Source organism: Acartia tonsa, chromosome 4, assembly GCF_053477335.1.
Source record: "Acartia tonsa isolate MP-2025a chromosome 4, ASM5347733v1, whole genome shotgun sequence".
Classification (NCBI taxonomy): domain Eukaryota; kingdom Metazoa; phylum Arthropoda; class Copepoda; order Calanoida; family Acartiidae; genus Acartia; species Acartia tonsa.
Genome location: NC_137263.1, coordinates 58,011,464 through 58,034,246, shown reverse-complemented (window position 1 = coordinate 58,034,246; position 22,783 = coordinate 58,011,464). Strand labels below are relative to the sequence as shown.

The 22,783-nt window shown below is 30.2% G+C and overlaps 4 protein-coding genes across 8 annotated transcripts; all 4 read right to left on the bottom strand.

Moving 5' to 3' along the window:
• Nucleotides 1-3,621: 3,621 nt before the first annotated feature.
• LOC145318402 (uncharacterized) lies at nt 3,622-5,665 on the bottom strand. The gene is made up of 3 exons (XM_080159694.1): nt 5,592-5,665; nt 5,184-5,283; nt 3,622-4,622 (listed from the first exon to the last, which is right to left on the bottom strand). The coding sequence occupies exon 3, from the start codon at nt 4,595-4,597 to the stop codon at nt 3,800-3,802; it is 798 nt and encodes a 265-aa protein (XP_080015820.1). The 5' UTR covers nt 4,598-4,622; nt 5,184-5,283; nt 5,592-5,665; the 3' UTR covers nt 3,622-3,799.
• A 359-nt stretch (nt 5,666-6,024) lies between these two features.
• LOC145317935 (uncharacterized) lies at nt 6,025-19,937 on the bottom strand. Of its 4 annotated transcripts, none has more exons than XM_080159221.1 (2): nt 19,731-19,937; nt 6,025-7,651 (listed from the first exon to the last, which is right to left on the bottom strand). In XM_080159221.1, the coding sequence occupies exon 2, from the start codon at nt 7,624-7,626 to the stop codon at nt 6,109-6,111; it is 1,518 nt and encodes a 505-aa protein (XP_080015347.1). In that variant the 5' UTR covers nt 7,627-7,651; nt 19,731-19,937; the 3' UTR covers nt 6,025-6,108. The 4 variants fall into 4 exon arrangements, with proteins under 4 accessions (XP_080015347.1, XP_080015348.1, XP_080015345.1 ...); XM_080159222.1 differs by lacking the exon at nt 19,731-19,937 and adding an exon at nt 9,276-9,350; XM_080159219.1 differs by lacking the exon at nt 19,731-19,937 and adding an exon at nt 8,102-8,189.
• On the bottom strand, nt 15,097-18,005 carry LOC145317942 (uncharacterized). Of its 2 annotated transcripts, none has more exons than XM_080159230.1 (2): nt 17,926-18,005; nt 15,097-16,231 (listed from the first exon to the last, which is right to left on the bottom strand). In XM_080159230.1, exon 2 carries the CDS (start codon nt 16,204-16,206, stop codon nt 15,598-15,600), a length of 609 nt encoding a protein of 202 aa, XP_080015356.1. In that variant the 5' UTR covers nt 16,207-16,231; nt 17,926-18,005; the 3' UTR covers nt 15,097-15,597. The 2 variants fall into 2 exon arrangements, with proteins under 2 accessions (XP_080015356.1, XP_080015355.1); XM_080159229.1 differs by lacking the exon at nt 17,926-18,005 and adding an exon at nt 17,029-17,099 and having other exon boundaries at nt 15,100-16,231.
• On the bottom strand, nt 18,072-21,295 carry LOC145318108 (uncharacterized). Its single transcript, XM_080159458.1, has 3 exons — nt 21,195-21,295; nt 19,992-20,904; nt 18,072-18,965 (listed from the first exon to the last, which is right to left on the bottom strand). Exons 2-3 carry the CDS (start codon nt 20,877-20,879, stop codon nt 18,351-18,353), a joined length of 1,503 nt encoding a protein of 500 aa, XP_080015584.1. The 5' UTR covers nt 20,880-20,904; nt 21,195-21,295; the 3' UTR covers nt 18,072-18,350.
• Between the last annotated feature and the right edge of the window lie 1,488 nt (nt 21,296-22,783).

Here is a 22,783-nt window from a genome sequence, read left to right as displayed (position 1 = left end):
TCAATTCCTTTATCCTCTTTTATTTCCTGTTTTATAATTTCTTCAACATTCCAAGCCTCCATGTTGATAGAGAGAGGATCTTCATCAAGAGTTTCTTCTTCTTTTAACTCTAGTTTTACATCAGCTTTACCACAATCAACAAAACTGGTAGAAGCAGAAGGTGGAACTGAATTCTTAGTAGATTCTAACTTCTTGAGAATGAGATGTACAGCGGATTTGTCTTAACAGGTTTGAACTATCATTATAAGATTTTTTACATATATTACAAGAGAATGGCTTCTCTCCTGTATGAATTCTCTTATGGACAATTAACTCACCATTTGTACGGAAAGCTTTTTCACATGTATCACAAGAGTATGGCTTCTCTCCTGTATGAATCTTCTTATGTCTTGTTAAATCACCAGTAGAATAGAAAGATTTTTCACATATATCACATGAGTATGGCTTTACTCCTGTATGATTCCTCGTATGTTCAGCTAATGCATCTTGTCGCGAGAATGCCTTTTCAAATTTATCACAAGAGTACGGCTTCTCTCCTGTATGGATCCTCTTATGAACAGTTAACTTACTACTTCTAAGGAAAGCTTTATCACATGTATCACATTTGTATGTCTTCTCTCCTGTATGGATCCTCTTATGTACTGTTAATTCACCTTTTGTACGGAAAGATTTTTCACATGTATCACATTTAAATGGTCTCACGCCATGAATGGTCTTGTGTCTGTTAAAACTATCAATCTGTAAGAATGTCATGTTGCATGATCCACATTTGAATGTTTTTTCTTTTGTATCCATTTGTCAGTTGCACCTAAGACAATACACAATTAGATACAGACAATAAAGGGTTAAAAATATCCAATTATATAAAAAATAACATAAACTAATAAATGTGAGCCAAATTTTCTTAAATAATATAATTTCCTTATATATTTCCATGAAATAAAAAATAATATGTATGTAATTAAAAAATGGTATCATCCTCTTAGGAAATTTTTATCAAAATTTGACAATTTAATGCGAGGTATATCCTTATGTAATTATCAAACCTACTATAAAAAAATACCCTAACCAATCCCAGTACCTGTAAAAAGCTTTCTTTAATTGGCGAATTCAGAAGATTTTGTGCTTAGTGAGATCTTAACTGAAATACAAACAAAAATACCTTATTACTTAACTTAATAGTAAATGAAATTATTTATTATTTATTTATCTATTTACCTGATTTGTTTTATGTTAGTTGCAATGAAGAGGAGAAAAAGAATTTAAATCAATTAAAATATTTCAACGTAAGGATTAATCTGAAAATTAATATACATTTAAAAGCATTTTTTTTATAGTTTTATGGTGATTTTTTATACACACTGAACTCAATAAACATATATCTTTAAAATTACTTGCTCTGGTTCCAGTATAGTTCCCTTTACCAAAGCAATGTATTATAAAATACAAGAACTCATATAATTAAATTGTAATATAAACTGAAATATGGAAAGTAAAAAAAACAGTTTATATAATGATTTCAGCAGTTAAAAGTTTTTTTTTTATAATTAACATCAAAACTATTCAAGAGTTTCTTCTTCTTTTATTTTTAGTTTTACATTAGCTTCAACACAATCAACAAAACTAGTAGAAGCAGAAGGTGAAACTGTATTCTATTTCTAACTTCTTGAGATGTCCAGCTGAACTATTATGTCTTAACAGTTCTGAATTAGAGCAAACATATATCTTACATAATTCACAAGAGTATGGCTTGTTCCCAATATGGATCATTTTATGGGCAGTTAACTCTATATTTGTACAGAAAGATTTCTCACATTTATCACAAGAGTTTAACTTCTCTACTGTATGTACTATATAGAGCCTCTTATGGTCAGCTAATACACTTTGTTTTGAGAAAGCCTTATTACATGTATCACATGAGTATGGCTTTTCTCCTGTATGGATCCTCTTATGAACAATTAATGAACTTGGCCATGGGAATGACTTTTCACATGCATCACAAGAGTATTGTTTCTCACCTGTATGGATTATCATATGTGCTTTTAAGTTGCCTTTTGTGGAGAGTTCTTTGCAGTAGATATTACACTTGTTCATGATGGATTATGCTCTTGAAACTAAAATAAAAACAGGTGAATTAAAAAGAGACTAACGAATATGTGTGCATTTATCCATTTTAATACAATAAAGCAATAAGTATTATAGACTTTCATAACAGTGCCCCGTCCTAGAAAAATTTAGTTAAAAACGTCCAAGGCGGGGGGGGGGGGGTGAGGTAAACGGGTGTTTCCTCCCCCCCTTAAAAAGTTTTACCCCTCCCCAAAATAAAAAAGCTTGTACGTCCTTGGCTGTACCAAAAACAAAATTAAATAGGGTAGATTAAAATTTGAATTATTTTATTGGTTATCAAAGTCTCTCTTTAAAGACAGACAGAAATCCTTCCTCTTTGATATTAGAATATTTTAAGATTATATTTCTTTTGGATTCACCACAAATGTAGAGTTGCTTTACTTTCACCCTTTTCCAAATTTTTGTAGAGAATAAATTAATGAAATTAACGCATACATCCGTAAAGGAGAACACCAACCCCCCCCCCTCCCCATTTCCAGAAATCTTTAATATTAGAATTCCAAAGATTCTACAACATAATATTTGTAATATATGATGATTTATTTTATAACACTGCAGGTATTAAAGATACACAATTATAACTTAAAATTAAAACAAATGAATTGCTTGATAGCTGGCTAAAATAATAGGTCACAAAAATTATTTGATAGGTTTTTTTCATACTATAGAAAACTAACTTACTTTACTTAGCTAAATTAAAATTACTCGCGTTCTCTTTTTTAAAATTTTTTCTAAGATTCTCAATTAATTTTTTTATTCGGTCTGAAAATAATCACAATTATAATTTTACATGTATCACAATTCTAATTTTGAGATCAAATTGAATACAAGAAATGAAGAATGATTTTAATACTAAGAAATTAAGATAGGTAGACAAACTTTTGCGTAAAAGGACTGAAAAATGTATAAACAGAAACAGTATCTACATAATTTAGTTGAAATATACAATTTTTTATCAGGTATTCCTCAAACTTAGGCAATGGTTATTTGGGTATGTACAAGGTATCCCGCAGGGTAGGACAATGCAGATTTATGTTTAAACAATAAACAATAAAGGAAACAAAGAATATAAGACACTACCAAGGTAACTGTCATCTTTATAAATTTTTCTTTGAAATTGTTTTTTGAAGAAGCAATATTATATACACTTACTATCAAATCTTAAATACAAACATAAATATAAGGGTTGGCAATCCGTATCCGGAATCTGCCCAATTTTTGAATCCGAATCCGGATCCGGAATCCGTTTTTTAATAGTGGATTTCGGATTCTTATTTGGTAGGCTAAAATTAGCGTCTTGAGTTTTTTCTTTCAACTCCTCCTCTTTGAAGGCAAAACTTTTCATCATTATAAATAATATCTTTTAAAATCTGGTTAGATTCTCGGAAGTGAATTATAGAGAACACCAAGAACATTGATTTTTAGGACATATGTAGTACTTAAATTTTAAATTTTTTTTTAAATTCTTTAAAAATATTGCTAGAATCCGGAATCCGCCAAAAATAAGAATCCGGAATCCGCTACTTTTTTGACGGATTCTTTAAAAATCCGGAATCCGAATCCGGCCCAAAAATTCGACGGATTGCCATCACTAATAAATATATAATAAAGCCAAAAGACATTTACAACAAATTCACAATTTAGGTTCATTAATTTATCAAACATCTTAAACTTAAACAAGTTCTTCACTATTAATTCCTTCATCCTCTTTTATTTCCTGTTTTATAATTTCTTCAACACTCTCAGCCTCTATGTTGATAGAGAGAGGATCTTCATCAAGAGTTTCTTCTTCTTTTATCTCTAATTTTACTTCACCTTCACCACAATCAACAAAACTGGTAGAAGCAGAGGGTGAATCTGCATTCTTAGTTGATTCTAACTTCTTGAGATGTCTTGCTGTTTTATTATGTGTTATCATGTTTGAAGTAGTTTTAAAGGATTTCTGGCATAACACACAAGAGTATGGCTTCTCACCAGTGTGGATCCTCATATGTAGAGTTAATTGACCTTGTTGTGTGAAAGCCTTATCACATATTTCACAAGAGTATGGCTTCTCACCTATATGAATCCTTTTATGAAGAGTTAAATGAATTTGTTGTAAGAAAGCCTTATCACATGTATCACAAGAGTATGGTTTTTCTCTTGTGTGGTTCCTTTTATGGACAATTAACTCATGACTTGTCCGGACAGCCTTATCACATTTGTCACATTTGAATGGTTTCTCACCTGTATGAATTCTCATATGTACTGTTAAATTACTTTTTTGTAAGAAACTCTTTTCACATGAATCACAAGAGTATGGTTTCTCTCCTGTATGGATCCTCTCATGGGCATATAAATGACCTTGTTGTGAGAAAGCCTTATCACATGTATCACATTTGAATGGCTTCTCACCTGTATGAATTCTCATATGCACTGTTAAGTCTCTCTTTATAGAGAATCTCTTGAAGCAGATATGACACTTGTTCATGATGGGTTATTAATTGTACTTGCACCTGAAATAAAAAATATATTTGATGTAATACTTGTGTAGAATTAAAAAAATAATAGTTACTTTATAATCAAGGTATTCTTGTACGTCTATTACTATGAAAACTATCTCATTACATTATTTAGTGTAAGTTTATTATTAGTATTATTTAGTATAGCCATCTTCTATATGTAGAGTGTGTCTGTCACTTTATACTCGACGTAAACTCTATCTAATCTATAGTCTTAATAGTAATTAAGGCATGTTAGAATTGTTCTATTAATTTGAAACTTTGGAGGATGGTTTCTGTAATATTTAGTTACGATTTAGAAAGTGTAGCAACTTCATAATCTTTAGCAGAATGTTTGTATGTTCTTTAAAAAATGCTGAACTTTTAAATAATATTTAATTCCTAGGACAACAAGGTAAACTAATAAACTATTGTCTAGTCCTTATATCGTAAACATATTCTTAAAACATTATCCTGTATTTAAGCAACTTTGCTTCAAATTTACATTCAATTTTAAATTGCATTGCTTTTATGGAAGGTTTCAAACTTGTTTATATATATAAAAAACTAACTTACTTTGTTTTGCTAAACTCAATTTACTTCTCTTTTCTTGATCTTTGTGTTTCTACTAAGTTTAGTTTTGTAATCTTGAGTCTTCTTTAATTTTACATTCAGTCTGAAAATAAATAAAACTAACACAATATTCACCATACATGGATTCCAAGATATTAAATGATTGAGAGACAGATCAGCATAAATACTGTAAAAAAAAGATAAATAATGATTCCGCAAAAAAAAATTTTGTTCAAATATCCTAAAATGAAGTGAGTAGCTTACTAATAAAATTAAGATCTAGCTTGTCTCGCAGGTGTTAGTTGTAAGGGAAAAATCTAGAAAAAAATCTTAATGATTATACATTATCTGATTCTGCGGGAAATTATAAAAACAAATTCTGGTACAATTAATGAGAGAAATCATATTTACCTGATTTATCTTAGCTATTTATTCAAATGAAGGCTGGAAGAATTATATTTTCATTTCATTGTTATCCGTTATCTGAAAAAAATAAAAAGTTACAAAAAGTGATAAGTTTTGATTTGCAAAATAGAAAAAATAACCAAATAATCTTTAATAACCAGCAATAAGAAGAAAAATAATGTATACAGATTTTTGTAAAAATAAAGTGTTGGAAGGAGAGGCGAGGGGGAGTTTTTCCACTTTTTACTTACTTCATGAATATTTGGCTTGGTAATAATGTAATATAACCTAAAGATAAAGTTATATCCGAAATAACCTAAAATCTAATATTAATATCAATAATCATAATGACGGAGTAAGTGAAAGTTTCAAAACTCCCCCCCCCCCCAGCTTTAATATTTACATCAAAAAAAATACAATATTTACAAAATTTGGTATTTCACATAAGAAAACAAATTGTTTATCATTATATCTAAATTTTATGTTCTATGATATCAGTACAATCTTTATCCTCAATTTCTTCTCATTTTATTTCCTGTTTTAAAGTTTCTTCAACATTCTCAGCCTCCATGTTGATAGAGAGAGGATCCTTATCAAGAGTTTCCTCTTCTTTTATTTCTACTTTAATTTCAGCTTCGCCACAATCAACAAAACTAGTAGAAGTAGAAAGTGAAACTGTATTTTTAGTAGACTCTATCTTCTTGATATGTCCTACTGATTTGTTGTGCTGTGACAATTCTGAACTGGAGTAAAAGGATTTTGAGCATAAATCACAATAATAAGGCCTTTCTCCTGTATGGATCCTTCTATGCTTTATCAAGTCACCAATGTTAATAAATGATTTTTTACAAGTGTCACAAGAGTATGGCTTTTCACCTGTATGGATCCTGTTATGTCGAGTTAAATTACCATTTGTACGGAAAGCTTTTTTACACGTATCACAAGAGTATAACTTCTCTAGCGTATGGATCCTCTTATGGAGATTTAACTCACCATTTGTACCGAAATCCTTTTTGCATGTATCACAAGAGTATGGCTTCTCACCTGTATGAATCCTCTTATGGACAGTTAATACACTTTGTTGTCTGAAATCTTTTTTACATGTATCACAAGAGTATAACTTCTCTAGCGTATGGATCCTCTTATGGACAGTTAATACACTTTGTTGTCTGAAATCTTTTTTGCATGTATCACAAGAGTATGGCTTCTCACCTGTATGAATCCTCTTATGGACAGTTAATACACTTTGTTGTCTGAAATCTTTTTTACATGTATCACAAGAGTATAACTTCTCTAGCGTATGGATCCTCTTATGGACAGTTAATACACTTTGTTGTCTGAAATCTTTTTTGCATGTATCACAAGAGTATGGCTTCTCACCTGTATGAATCCTCTTATGGACAGTTAATACACTTTGTTGTCTGAAATCTTTTTTACATGTATCACAAGAGTATAACTTCTCTAGCGTATGGATCCTCTTATGGACAGTTAATACACTTTGTTGTCTGAAATCTTTTTTGCATGTATCACAAGAGTATGGCTTCTCACCTGTATGAATCCTCTTATGGACAGTTAATACACTTTGTTGTCTGAAATCTTTTTTACATGTATCACAAGAGTATGGTTTTTCTCCTGAATGACTCCACTTATGACGAGTTAATGCATCTTGTCGTGAGAAAGCTTTTTCACACGAATCGCATTTGAATGGCTTCTCTCCTGTATGGAACCTCTTATGGACAGTTAAATCTCTTCTTGTAGGGTAAGATTTTTCACATAAATCACAAGAGTATGGCTTTCCTCCTGTATGAATTCTCTTATGGACTGTTAGCTGATTATTTGTATAATAGGATTTCTCACATGTGTCACAAGAGTAAAGTTTTCCTGTATGAATCCTTTTATGACGAGTTAAATGACCTTGTAGTGAGAAAGTCTTTTCACATCTATCACAAAAGTATGACTTCTCTCCTGTATGGCTCCTCATATGTAATGTTAAAATGCCTTTTTTAGAGAATTCCTTGCTACAGATATGACACTTGTTCATGATGGATTATTAATTATTCTTGCACCTGAAATAAACATTTAATGCAATTCTTGAGGAGAATGGAAAATAATGAAATTTTTATCAATTTATTATCTTTGACTATTAGCTGTGTTTAAGTGAGGGGGGGGGGGGCGGGAGGGTATGTTGAACCAATAATAAAATTCTTACATCCCCATCTCTCTAATAAATTCCTCTCTTTTCAAATGAAAGAAACAAATTTTCCTGTGGCCTTTTAACATTATAGGTTAGAAAAAATTTCCTCTAATAAAGAGGGGGGGGGGGGAGAGTTCTTAACTTTACTAGGCACTTTGAGGGAAACCATTTTATTTGAAATGAAAGAAAAAAAATTTCCAGTGGCCATTGACATTATAGGTTAGTACTACACTCCAACAAAAAATACATACTTAGACTTATATAAAGATTCCTTAAACGGAGAACTGAATTATTTTATGCGAAAGGACTGGCATACATTTACTTTAATTTGCTCAGATACAACTTCTTCTAGTTTTTCTTTAGCTTTCAGTTTTATGATCTTGAGTCGTATTTCATTTTCTATTCAGTCTGGAAACAAATGTAATAATTTTACATGTAACACAATTTTAATTATGAGAACTAGAGAGGGGGGGGGGGGCAAAATGAAATCTAATTTTGAATAGTTGGTCTATTTTAATGTAATTTGATGTAGACACTTACTTTTAATTGATTTTTCTTGAATACAGTATGTCTATTCATAAGGACATTATTTAAGATGATTCAGCAAGTTTGGGGACCGAAACTCAAAAACCTATATTTGATATATGACTCACAAACTTTAGAAACATGCACTTTACTCCTGCGAGCCACCAACCTAGCCCGCTGGGGTTGGTACCCGACTTGCTGAATCATCTTAAATAATGTCCTTGTGTATAAACACAGTGTATTCAAGGAAAAAAATCTATGAAAAAAAATTAAAGTAAGTGTCTACATCAAATTACATTAAAATAGACCAACTGTTTAAGTTTCTAAATCAATATAGACCAAAAAAGGCCTAAAAATCCCATTTTCGCAGGGTTTTTCTTACCTAACCTACCCTAAAAATTAAATTTTCTGGATTTTTGCACCTGTAGGACTAAGCTTATGTACCAAGTTTCAAGAATATAGCTCAATATTTAGACCATTTTGCTCACTATTTAAGTTTAAATGTTATTACGCCCCCCTCCCCTTAAATATGAGGAAATGATAAATGTATATCGGTTAACAAAAATTAAAGAAGGTATTTTGGCATTCAAGAGACCGACTTAAAATATAACAAAAACATTATCTAAATAAATTAATTGATATAAAATTAATTTTTTATCAATAAGTATTCCTTAAACTTAGGTTATGGTAAATTGGATTTGTACAAGGTAGCCCCGAAAGGTTAGCGCATCTCAGATTTATTTTTAAACAATAAAGCAAACAAAGTATATAGGATACTACTATTTAAACATTTTTTTCAAAGAATTATGATTTTTTTCTTTATAATAGTTTTTAGAGAAGTACTATTATTTACACATTTTCAAATCTTAAATACAAAAATAAATAAAAAACGGAGTACTTGCCAAAAGACATTTACAACAAATTCGCAAACTAGGTTCATTCATTTAACAAACATTTTTATGTTTATCTACCTAAACAAATTCTTCACTCTCAATTCCTTCTTCCTCCTTTATTTCCTCTTTTATATTTTTTTCCACACTCTCAGCCTCCAGCTTTATAAAGAGAGGATCCTCATCAGGAATTTCTTCTTCTTTTATTTCTAGTTTAATATCAGCTTCACCACAATCAACAAAACTGGTAGAAGCAGAAGCAGAAGGTGTGACTGTATTCTTAATAGTTTCTAACTTTTTCAGATGTCCAGCTGATTTCTTTTGGTTTGACATGCTAAAACTTTTGTAATAAGATTTCTGGCATAATTCACATGAGTATGGCATCTCACCAGTATGGATCCTATTATGTACAATTAAATGACTTTTTTGTGAGAAAGCCTTTTCACATGTATCACAAGAGAATGGCTTCTCACATTTATTGTTTCTTCTGTGTGTTGTTAAGGAACTCCTGACGGTAAAAGCCTTTTCACATGTATCACAAGAGTATGGTTTCTCTCCGGTGTGAATCATCTTATGGTGAGTTAATTGGCTTAGTTGTGAGAAAGTCTTTTCACATATATCACAAGAGTAAGGTTTCTCTCCTGTATGAACCCTCTTACGACAGGTTAAATCAGAATTTGTGCGGAAAGTTTTTTCACATGTAACACATGAGTATGACTTCTCTCCTTTATGGATCCTCATATGGTCAGTTAAATGATTTTGTTGTGTGAAAACTTTTATACATGTATTACATTTGAATGGTTTCTCACCTGTATGGATCCTGTTATGTCTTTTCAGATCAAAGAAATTTTTTTCACATGTATTACATGAGTATGGCTTCTGTATAAATTCTTATGTGTACTGTCAAATTACTCTTAGTAGAAAATTCCTTGCAGCAGATATGACACTTGTTCATGATGGATTCTTAATTGTTTTTACACCTGAAATTAATAATATTTGACATTATTTGTGAGTAGGAAAGAAAATAATAATTCTTTGCCTTTATATTTGCTTTACTGTGCTTAAAAGGAGGGGGGTTGTTCAACCAATGATACAATTCTAACTTTATCTGGAGAGCATAAGCAACGCCCCAGCCCCCTCCCTTCTTTCTATTTTTAGAAAATAAGTTGAAAACAGTGAGTTGTGAGTATTTGTTTTTCTTTATTACTTAACTACTGAACTATATACCCGTGTTGTACTAGCCCTGTGGTGCTACTCTTACCCTATATAACCTAACCTAATCTGAACTAAATAAAGCACAAACATACGAAAGATTACCCCTTCATAAAAGAGGGGTTCTGACTAAGCTCTTTGAGAGAAACTATTCTTATTTTACACGAAATTTTTTTTTTTTCCTATTATAGGTTTGTACTACACTCTAACAAAAAAAACATACCTAGACTTATATAAAAATTCCTTAAAAGAGAATTATTCTCAGTGGTTAGCAAAGTATTTTATATGGACAGACAGACATTTACTTACTTTAATTTGATAAAATAAAACTTACCTGCTTTTTCTTTCTCTTTCAATTCTATTGACTTCAGCTTTATAATATTTAGTCTTATTTCATTTTATATTCTGTCTGAAAATAAATATAATTATAATTTTCTAAGTAACACAAGTCTTATAATGATATTTAAATGAATATTAAAGAAAGCTACATAATATTTATAGACAAGGATGACAACATCCATAAGTAGCGAAGCACCAAAAATCGTAGATGGGAATACGTACAGGTAGATTTAAAAGGTTTTTACTAAAATCAAGAATAGATTTATTGGATAAAATAAATATGAAACCTTGTTTTATTTTGTATGATGACGATGGTCAAAGTAAATTATATTAAAGATGCTCATAACAAAGGGAAAAATTATTTTGATACTGATATCCCATAAAAGTTTGAAAATTGGATCAAAATAAACAAAGATCTTGGGAAATATTTAAAACCTATAAAAATAGCCAAAAACCTGATAAAAGGCAGTCTGGCCGCCATGGTTGTTTTCTTAAAACGACAAAAAATTTAATTTTTAAATCCTTAAAAACTTTAAAAATTTGGAAAATCGGACCATATACACTGAAGATATGGAAAAAAGTGTTAAATATATTTATAAATAGCCTAAAACCTGCCAAAAAGGCAGTTTGGCCGTCATGGTTATTTCCTTTAAAGACAGGAAATTTAATTTTGATATCTACAACTGAAAAAATTTTGAAAATCGGACTATAAACACTGAAGATATGGAGAAAAATCTTAAAAATATAAAAAAAACAGCCTAAAACCTGCTGAAAAGGCAGTCTGGCCGTCATGGTTGTCTTCTCTAAAAGACGGGAAATTTAATTTTGATATCTATAACTGAAAAAATTTTGAAAATCGGACCATACACTGAAGATATGGAGAAAAATGTGAAAAATATAAAAATAGCCTAAAACCTGCTAAAAAGGCAGTCTGGCCTTCATGATTGTTTCTTTAAACGACAGGAAATTTAATTTTGATATCTGTAACTGAAAAAATTTTGAAAATCGGACCATAAACACTGAAGATATGGAGAAAAATGTGAAATATATAAAAATAGCCTAAAACCTGCTAAAAATCGGTCCGACCGCAAATGATGTTTTATAGTCAATTGTGCTCCTTAATAATGGGAATGTTGTCAAAAAATTTCAGCATTCTATCTTTTATAGGAGCTGAGTAAATCCCATTTCCCCCATAGCGTTACGGACTGACGGACTGACGGACTGACGGACTGACTGACTGACTGACTGACGGACGGACAAAGCGAATTATAGAGTAGCTTCGCTACTAATAAGAAAGTAGATGAAAATCTTATCTTGTGTAAAATTTTGTCTTTAGTAGTTAGTTAATATTAGGAATAGTAATTGTTTTAGGGTATTATCCAGGGGGAAAAACATTATCTAAATTGATCAAATACTCAGACAAAAAACTACCAATACAGACATTCAAATATCTAATATTTCATTTTGTAAAACAATACCTAGTGATCAGAAGTTTAAAAGATTCTATTTTAAATTGAAAAAAACTTATTCTAACTCCTAGCTTTCTGGTCATTATTTGCTTTCAACATGAAAAGTATAAAAAATATCAATAAGAAATCTTTGGAAACAAATTTAGTAAAAGTGATTGTTTTAATGTTTTATTCTGGGTTAGATTAGGTTAAACTAGGGACAGGATAATCCCTCATGGCTAGTGCATCGAAGGTGCTACCTAAGAAAAATATATACATAATTTAGTTTAAAGATTCAATCAAAGACATTTATTATGTTAATGTTAAATGGAGGAGAACAATGCAACAAAAATTAAGCTTTGATTAGCAGAAAAAGAAAACTTTGAAACAAAAAATTCTTAAATCAAACAGTTGGAAAAATAGTATTTTCAGATTTAATTTTAAAAAGAAAAATTGTAATTCAAATTAGAAATATTGAATATATTTACAAATTCAGGTATCTCATTTAAGAAAATCTATTGTTTGTCATATTTCAATTTTATGTTCATCAGAATTCTGTTCACAAGAAAGAAAATCATTATCCTGACTTTCAACTTCTATTTTCTGTTTTATAGTTTCTACAATATTCTCAGCCTCCATGTTGATAGAGAGAGGATCGTCATCAAGAGTTTCTTCTTCTTTTATTTCTAGTTTAATATCAGCTTCACCACAATCAACAAAACTGGTAGAAGCAGATGGTGAAACTGTTTTCTTAGAAGATTCTAACTTCTTGAGATGTCCTACTGATTTGTTATGCTGTGATAATTCTGAACTGGAGTAATAAGATTTCTGACATAAATCACAGGAGTATGGCCTTTCTCCTGTATGGATCCTCATATGTACTTTTAACTCATTATTTCTACAAAAAGATTTTTTACATGTATCACAAGAGTATGGCTTCTCTCCTGTATGGTTCATCTTGTGGAAAGTTAACTCTCTTTTTCTAAGGAAAGCTTTATCACATGTGTCACATTTGAATGGCTTCTCTCCTGTATGAATCCTATTATGGACAGTTAACTCACCTTGTTGCTTGAAAGCCTTTTCACATATATCACAAGAATATGGCTTCTCTCCTGTATGAATTCTTTTATGTATAACTAAGCTACCATTTGTAAGAAAACTTTTATTACATGTTTCACAAGAGTAAGGCATGTCACCTGTGTGAATTCTTTTATGTAGAGTTAGCTGACCATTTGTACGGAAAGATTTTTCACAAGTATCACAAGAGTAAGGCTTCTCTCCTGTATGTATCCTCTTATGGACAGTTAATTTACTTTCATGTTTAAAAGCCTTATCACATAAGTCAAATTTGTTGGAATGAACTTTGAAATGGCTTGTTAGATATTCCTTGGAAGAGAAATAAGAGTAACAGATATGACACTTGTTCATTATGGACTGTTCTTGCATCCTAAAATAAAATACTGGTATTATCCTCTTAAGAAATTTTTCTCAAAATTTGACAATTTTTATACCACCCCCCCCCCCCCCACCCCCGAGAAACGGCCCCCTGGCCTGCCTAGCCGCGGGCGCTTGGCCCCCCTAGCCTGCCTAGCCGCGGGCGCTCGGCCCTTTAGCTATATAACCTAACCTAGCCTAACCTAACCCAGTCATTTAGTCGGGGGGGGGGGGGGGGGGGGGGTATAAAATTGAAAAAAATTGAAGAAAAAAATTCCTAAGAGGATAACGCCAAAATACGTAATATCTATTTAATAACATGCAATTATTACCCCACTTTTTTTCTCTATTTCTTATTTGCAGTGATATGGACCCACCTGCTTATCGATTATGTGTATTGTGCAATTTTCACAACTGGAAGAAATACAATGTGAATCTCCGGTGAGAAAGAGGGGGTATTAATACTTTTTTGCTATAAAGTTATGTTACCTAAGACTATAAAATTTGTAGTGAAGTTACTTTTATGGGTTTACAATGTACAACTGTGAAGAAATGGAGACTGAACCAACAATTGCTCCTACTTTTTATTTCTGCTTATTCTCACCAAATTTGAATTTAAAAGTTGAAAGAACACCCTAACAAGAATTAGCGACAATATCTGAAATGTCCTGCATACAGAATCTGAAGTTACAACCAAAAATGTGTAATTTATGATATCAGAAAAATGATATTAAAGATAAGTTAAATTTATACCATGTAATTTTTAGTACTACATATACATAGCAATAAATAAAACACAAATATTAATTCATTATAAAAAAAATAATTAAATTTGATATTATTTCTATATTATGTTAAACCAGATAATTATTAAGAGCTGATTTCAAGAATCGTTATTTTTTTAAAGAAACCCTTTTTTGTAATTTTCTTAATTTCAATTATAATATTTGTTTTATTTTATCTTTGTTCAAAAGCCTTAAACTCATTTAATCAAAGAAATAATTTTATTTTCAGAGAATTCACCATTTTTAATATAGGATGTTAAATTTGTAAAGTCAAATAAATAATTAATACAATTCTGTTATATAATTGCAAGGATTGCATACCAAAAGTAGCTTTTATTTCGAACAATCACTACTCGTTAAAGTGAAATTATTTCATTGGCCTGTGCATATAAGTTTTAGCCGCCACAAATGTTGTTTTTATAATTAAACAAGAAAACATATATGTGGGGGTCACCGAATTAAAGTTAAAATACGTTTCGTGAATCTACCACTTTGTGTCCTTAATATATCTTTAATCTCTACTTAATAACCTATGGCCTCACTTCAATGCCTAACTTAATAACAACGAAGTGTCCAAATACCTGTTTTTAAATGTGATGTTTCTATTATTCCATGTAACCAAATTTCATTTTCGTGTTCTGAAAATATAAAAAATAATCAAGAAATAAAAAAGTATATGTACAGAAAACAAACAAGAAATACAGATTTACACAGAGAGATAACTTTAAAATTCTTATATAATCAATTTAAAAATATGTAAGAAAATAAATAGAGAGAAAAAATATTTCAGGGGTGTATATTCTGCATGGGATCCCCTGCTCAGGGGGGGGGGGGGAAATAAAAAAAAAGTGGTTGGAGGGAAAAAAAATGTAAAAATTAAGAAAACTGAAAACATTTTTTCCATTTCGCCCCCCTCCTTGGTTAAAAAAACTAAAAAAATGTGTGGTAGGAGGGATAAAATAAATAAAATATAGAGTTCTTTAAATATTTTTCTATTTTCCCCCCTACTTTTTAAGAAAAATCTAGGGGGGGAAAAAATAAAAAAATTTGTAGCAGGGGAAAAAAATAAATCTTGTGCAGAATATACACCCCTGAAGTATTTTTAATGTAAAAAATCAAAAAAAATTTAGTACTTAAGAATACATTGTCTTTTTATATACAACAATTTAATTTACTTTAATAGAGTTAATTATATTCAATCTTGTGTTCAACAATGTTAATACTATTTATATAATCTTCATCAGGATTCTGTTCACAAGAAAGAGAATCTTTATCCATTTCTTCTTCTATTTCCTTTTTTATAGTTTCTTCAACATTCTCAGCCTCCATGTTGATAGAGAGAGGATCCTCATCAAGAGTTTCTTCTTCTTTTATCTCTAGTTTGATATTAGCTTCACCACAATCAACAAAACTGGTAGAAGCAGAAGTTGGAACTGTATTCTTAGTAGATTTTAACTTCTTGAGATGTCCAGCGGATTTGTTATGTGTTGTCAGGTTTGAACTAGAGTTATAAGATTTCTGGCATAATTCACAAGAGTATGGCTTCTCACCTGTATGAATCCTCTTATGACGAGTTAAATTACTATTTGTACTGAAAGCTTTTTTACATGTATCACAAAAGTATAACTTCTCTAGCATATGGATTCTCTTATGGACAGTTAATTTACATTGCTGTAAGAAAGTCTTTTCACATGTATCACAGGAGAATGGCTTCTCGCCTGTATGAATTCCCATATGTCTTGTTAAAACGCTCTTGTGGGAGAATTGCTTGTGGCAAATATCACACGACAACATGATGAATTTTTAATTGTTCTTGCACCTGGAATAAATATTATTCAATCAAAATGTAGATAATAAAATAAAAATTTGTTGTCATATTGTCAATAACTTTTAGCTGAAACCCATGGACGTCCGCAGCGGGCGGTGGGGAGGTAAAGGGGTGATCCCCCCACCCCCGCTTCAAAAGTTTTTACCCCCTCTCACAAATAAAGAAAGCTTTGACGTTCTTTGCTGTACCAAAAAACAAAATTAAATAGGGTAGGTTATTTGAATTATTTATTGGTTAACAAAGTCTTTTTTTTAATGACAGACAAAAATCCTTCCTCTATAATATTAGAACATTTTAAGGTTATATTTCTTTTTGATTCACCACCAATATAGAGTTGCTACACTTTCACCCTTTTCTAAAGTTTTGTAGAGTATTTATGTTAACTTTGAAAAAAATTTTTGTCTATAGTTTTTTTTAATAAGAAATACACATATTTAGTGAATATTATTGTTCTACTGCTATTTTTAAGCCTTAAAACTCACACCTTTACGGTTTTTTTAGCGCAACCTACTCCTCCCTTAATGAAATCAACACGTACATCCACTCCCCCCCCCCCTCTTTACCGGAAATCTTAACACTAGAATTTCAGAGATTCTACAACATAATATTTGTAATATATGATGATTCATTTTTTAACCCTGCAGGTATTAAATACACAATTATAATATAATTATCTGCGTAACTGAAAATTAAACCACATGAACTGCTCGATAACTTAGCCAGCTAGAATAATAGGTGACCAAAATTATTTGATAGTTTTTATTTCATAATATAGTAAACTGACTTACTTTACTTAGTTAAAATAACTCGTTTTCTGTTTTTATAATCTAAGATTTTCAATTCATTTTATATTCAGTCTGAAAATAAATATAATAATAATTTTACAAGTAACACAATTCTAATAATGAGATCTGATTAATTGAATGTAAGAAAATGAGAAATAATAAAAGTTAGAGATGGTAGACAGACCTTGCTCAATAGGATAGAAAAAATGTATAAAAAGAAACAATTTCTATACAATTTAGTTGAAATATATTCAATTTTTTAATTTTATCTCAATTAGTATTCCTCAATTTTAGGTTAGGGTAAATTAGGTATGTATATGTACAAGGTAGCTCCACAGGGTTAGGGCAACGCAGATTTATGTTTAAACAATAAAGCAAACAAAGTATATAAGATATTAGGTACTTATTTACACATTTTTACAAATAACATTTTTTTCAATGAATTATGATTTTTTCTTTAAAATTGTTTTTGGAGAAGTAATATCATTTAAACATTACATCAAATCTTAATACTTAAGAACATAAAAATAAAATATAATAAAGCTTAAAGACATTTACAGCAAATTCACAATTTAGGTTCATTCATTTATCAAACATTTTTAATTCTATCTACTTCAACAAATTCTTCACTCTCATTTCCTTCTTCCTCCTTTATAATTACTTGCACACTCTCAGCCTCTATCTTTATAGATATAGGATCCTCATCATTATTTTGTTCTTCTTTTATTTCTAGTTTAATATTAGCTTCACCAAAATCAACAAAACTGGTAGAAGAAGAAGGCGTGATTATATAATATAATTATCTGCGTAACTGAAAATTAAACCACATGAACTGCTAGAATAATAGGTGACCAAAATTATTTGATAGTTTTTATTTCATAATATAGTAAACTGACTTACTTTACTTAGCTAAAATAACTCGTTTTCTTTTTTTATAATCTAAGATTTTCAATTCATTTTATATTCAGTCTGAAAATAAAAAAAATATAATCTAACACAATTATAATCATGAGAAAAAAATGAGAAATATATTGGATAACAAAAATGAAAGAAGTTTTACAATGTAATATCAATTAGTATTCCTCAAACTTAGGTTAGGATATTTTAAACAATAAAGCAAACAAAATATATAAGATACTACCTATTTACAAATTTTGACAAATAACATTTTTTCAAAGAATTATGAATTAAATAATTTTTGGAAAAGTGATATTATTTGCACATTACATCAAATCTTAAAAACAAACATAATTAAACACTTGTTTTAAGACATTCAAAACAAATTTGCAATTTAGGTTCATTTATTTATAAAGCATTTTATCTACTTAAACAAATTCTTCACTCTCAATTCCTTCTTCTTCCTTTATTTCCTCTTTTATAATTACTTCCACATTCTCAGCCTTCATGTTGATAGAGAGAGGATCTTCATCAAGAGTTTCTTCTTCTTTTATCTCTAGTTTGATTTCAGCTTCACCACAATCAACAAAACTGGTAGAAGCAGAAGGCGGAACTGTATTTTTAGTAGATTCTATTTTCTTTAGATGTCCAGCTGATTTATTATGTATTGTCAATTGTGTTCTAGTTTTATAAGATTTCTGGCAGAATTCACAAGAGTATGGCTTCTCTCCTGTATGAATCCTCTTGTGGACTGTTAACTCACTACTAGAACGGAAAGCTTTGTCACATGTATCACAAGAGTAAGGCTTCTCTCCTGTATGGATCCTGTTATGTTCTTTTAATGCACTTTGATGTGAGAAAGCCTTTTCACATGTATCACAAGAGTATGGTTTCTCACCAGTATGGATCCTTTTGTGAACTGTAAGGTGATTACTTACTGAAAATGCCATTTCACATGTATCACATTTGAATGGCTTCTCACCTGTATGAATTCTCATATGTCTTGTTAAACTACTCTTCTTAGGGAATTCCTTGTAGCAGAAATTTCACTTGTTCATGATGGATTCTAAATTGTTCTTGCACCTGGAATAAACAATATATAATAGTAAAGTAGGAAATAATAATTTTTGATCTTATTATTTCATTTTCAAAGCTACTCTATAATTAAGATGTCGGTACATTAGTCCCTATGTAGATAAAATTATAAGATGTACTCTATATCCCTCTAACTCCTCTCTCTCTAGTCACATGAGAGCGCTCATCTACGTACAATATACATGACACACACACAAAGTACCTAATACATAAAATAGTATCTTATCAAAACAAATAAACTTAAGAAAATAAACATGTTTTAAAGAATCTCAGCATCTCGGGTCTACAAAACTAGTTCTAATCTTATAATTGTACATTTTATATCTGCGGAAAGCTGTTTATAATATGACGCGAGAGATAACTATTGTTATCATTTCAATTTAATGTAAATAAGAAATTGTAATAATTTGAAAATTTAATTTTATCTCTGATATTTTACTCCTTGTAACTAACCCTCGGGTGGACTCTTTGGCTACTGCGAGACAAACGCTGTTGCTTATAAAGATACCTGCACTGTGAAAATGTGAAAAGTAATGATTCAGCAAAAAAGGTATTTTGTTCAAATATCTTAAAAGGAAGTGAGTAACTCACAAATAAAATTAAGATCTAGCTTGTCTCGCAGGGGTTAGTTGTAAGAGGAACATCTAGAAAAAAATCTTAATGATTTCAGATTATCTGATTCTGGCACAATTAATGAAAGTAATCATATTTACCTGATTTATCTTAGCTATTTATTCAAATGAAGGCTGGAAGAATTATATTTTCATTTCATTGTTATCCATTATATGAAAAAAAGTTTTGATTTGCAAAATAGAAAAAAATATTTAAAATATAGTCTAACATTAATATCAAGCCTAATAGTGACAGAGTCAGTGAAAGTGGCAAAACTACCCACCCCTCCCTTTAATATTTACATTAAAAAAAAAATATTTACAAAATTTGGTATTTCAAATAAGAAAACCAATTGTTCATCATATTTCAATTTTATGTTCTATGACATCAATACAATCTTTATCTTCAATTTCCTGTTTTAAAGTTTCTTCAACATTCTCAGCCTCCATGTTGATAGAGAGAGGATCCTCATCAAGAGTTTCTTCTTCTTTTATTTCTAGTTTAATATCAGCTTCACCACAATCAACAAAATTGGTAGAAGCAGAAGGTAGAATTGTATTCTTAGTAGGTTCCAGCTTGTTGAGATGTTCAGCTGATTTATTATGTATTGTCAAAGAAGCATTACTTTTAAAATATTTCTTGCATATTTTACAAGAGTATAGCTTCTCTTCTATATGGATCCTCTTATGACTAGTTAAAGCACTTTTTTGTGAGAAAGCTTTTTCACATGTATTACAAGAGTATGGTTTGTCTCCTGTGTGAATCCTCTTATGGTTAATTGATTGGCTTAGTTGTGAGAATGTCTTTTCACATGTATCACAAGGGTACGGTTTCTCACCTGTATGAATCCTCTTATGAACAGTTAAGTCACCTTGTCGTGAGAAAGCCTTATTACAAATATCACAAGAATATGGTTTCTCTCCTGTATGGATCCTCTTATGTATAGTTAACTCACTATTTCTATGGAAAGCTTTTTCACATGTATCACAAGAGTGTGGTTTCTCACCTGTATGGATTCTCATATGATATATCAAATGTTGTTGTAGTGTAAATGCTTTTTCACAAAAATCAAATTTGAATGGCTTCTCACCTGTGTGAGTCCTCTTGTGTAGAGTTAAGTTGCTTTGTTGTGAGAAAGTCTTTTCACATGTATCACATTTGAACGGCTTCTCTCCTGTATGAATTCTCTTATGTGCTGTTAAATTGCTTTTTGTAGAGAATTCCTTAGCACAAATAAGACACTTGTTCATGATGGATTATTAATTGTTCTTGCACCTTCAATAAATAATATTCTATGTAATAGTAAAATAAAATTAAGATGTCTGTACATCAGTCACTAAGTAAACAAAACTATTAGATTTACTTTATGAACATCAAATATATCCCTCTATCACCTCTCTCTTGTCAAGTGAAAGCTATGTACAATAAACATGACACACACAAAGTACCTAATACATAAAATAGCAATACATATAACCTTATGATAGCAATTTTTTTAATGTTTTTGGCTTGTTGTGGTTTGTTATGGAAAAAATTATCCTTGTACTTGTTGAAAACTACCTTACTTTGATTCTGAACAAAAATTTATTGGAGTTTTGTTTCTCTTTCTGAAGTTAATGACTACAGTATTATGATCTTCAGTTTAATTTCATTTTATATTTTATCTGAAAATAAATATAATTATTATTTTACAAACAACATAAATTTGATAATGAGGAAATGATGAAATATTTATAAAACAAGATGAATAATTCTTTACAGAGAAAGGAATCAAAATTAATTCTTAAGAGTTGTATAGACATCAAATGCTTTTAGCCAAAAAAAAGTCTAAATACCCAAAACTAAAAAAAGTTTGGTATCAACAAATTTGCGTCGGAGAAAATATATTACAAACACAAAGACAATCTCTTTGGAGACCCCTGTTTTGGGGGTCCCAAATGGGTAATCAAAACAAAGCATTAACAAAAAAATAGAATTGATGGATATAATAATTTAAAAATATAATATTTTTTTTCAAAATCATATAAACCTGATTTTATGTAAGCTGTTGGTATCAATGTAGGCTTAAAGAAATATTTTTTTAATATAATTTCATTTCATTTTCTATTTGAAAAATAATAAGTATAAAGCAAGAAACATTTTAAAATAAATATAATGTTCTACATTCAATAGAAGAAGAATCAAAATATTAACATAATACTTAAGTACTGATACAAAGTTAGATTTTCGAAAAATTGTACCAGAGCAAAATAAAATACAAGAATTCATATACTTGCAACAATATTACAATAATTTACAACAAAGAATAAAAAGTATGAAAAAACGGTAATAGTCCTTTTCGTAACATCACCCCATAAGATGCGATTAGTCGTATTTTTAAAATGGCTTTTTATAGGTTATTTTAGGTTAAGTTGGGTTATATTGGGTTAGGTGATTACCCACAGGGTTAGAGCCCCCCACAGGGGCTAGAAATAGGAGAAAAGCTACTGTGAAAAATACGAAGAATCGCCTCTTAAGGTGCGATGTTACGAAAGGGACTATACCCAAAAAAAAACAATATGTACCTACACAAAATCGTTAATTTAAATTATTTTTGATTAACATTAAATCTACTAAAACTTAATATTTTCATAAAAGCATTTAATTTATCATAGTTCAATTTTGTGTTCAATAATGTCAATAGTGTTGACTTTATCCTCATCAGAATCATGTTCACACAAAAGAAAATCTTTACCTTCAATGTTTTTTTCTATTTCCTGTTTTAGAGTTTCTTCAAGATTCTCAGCCTTCATGTTGATAGAGAGAGGATCTTCGTCAAGAGTTTCTTCTTCTTTTATTTCTAGTTTAATATCAGCTTCACCACAATCAACAAAACTGATAGAAGCAGAAGGAGGAACTGTTTTCTTAGTAGATTCTAACTTCTTGAGATGTCCAGCTGATTTATTATGTTTTGACAGGTTTGAACTGTCATAAAAAGATTTCTGGCATAATTCACAAGAGAATGGTTTCTCTCCTGTGTGGATCCTCTTATGTTCAGTTAAATGACTTTTTTTGAAAGCAGGGATGACAACATCCATTAGTAGCGCAGCACATAAAAATTATGAGAGGACAAATGGGCAATATGAATTATCGAGCAAATATTCAGTGATCAAAC

Bases quoted from the DNA above. Each gene is read 5' to 3' on its own strand.
- LOC145318402 (XM_080159694.1), bottom strand. From the start codon at position 4,597: ATGAACAAGTGTCATATCTGCTTCAAGAGATTCTCTATAAAGAGAGAC.
- LOC145317935 (XM_080159221.1), bottom strand. From the start codon at position 7,626: ATGAACAAGTGTCATATCTGTAGCAAGGAATTCTCTAAAAAAGGCATT.
- LOC145317942 (XM_080159230.1), bottom strand. From the start codon at position 16,206: ATGTTGTCGTGTGATATTTGCCACAAGCAATTCTCCCACAAGAGCGTT.
- LOC145318108 (XM_080159458.1), bottom strand. From the start codon at position 20,879: ATGAACAAGTGTCTTATTTGTGCTAAGGAATTCTCTACAAAAAGCAAT. The intron at 18,966-19,991 runs TGATGAACAATT...AACAAGTGAAAT, and splicing joins TAGAACATAAAATTGAAATA to TTCTGCTACAAGGAATTCCC.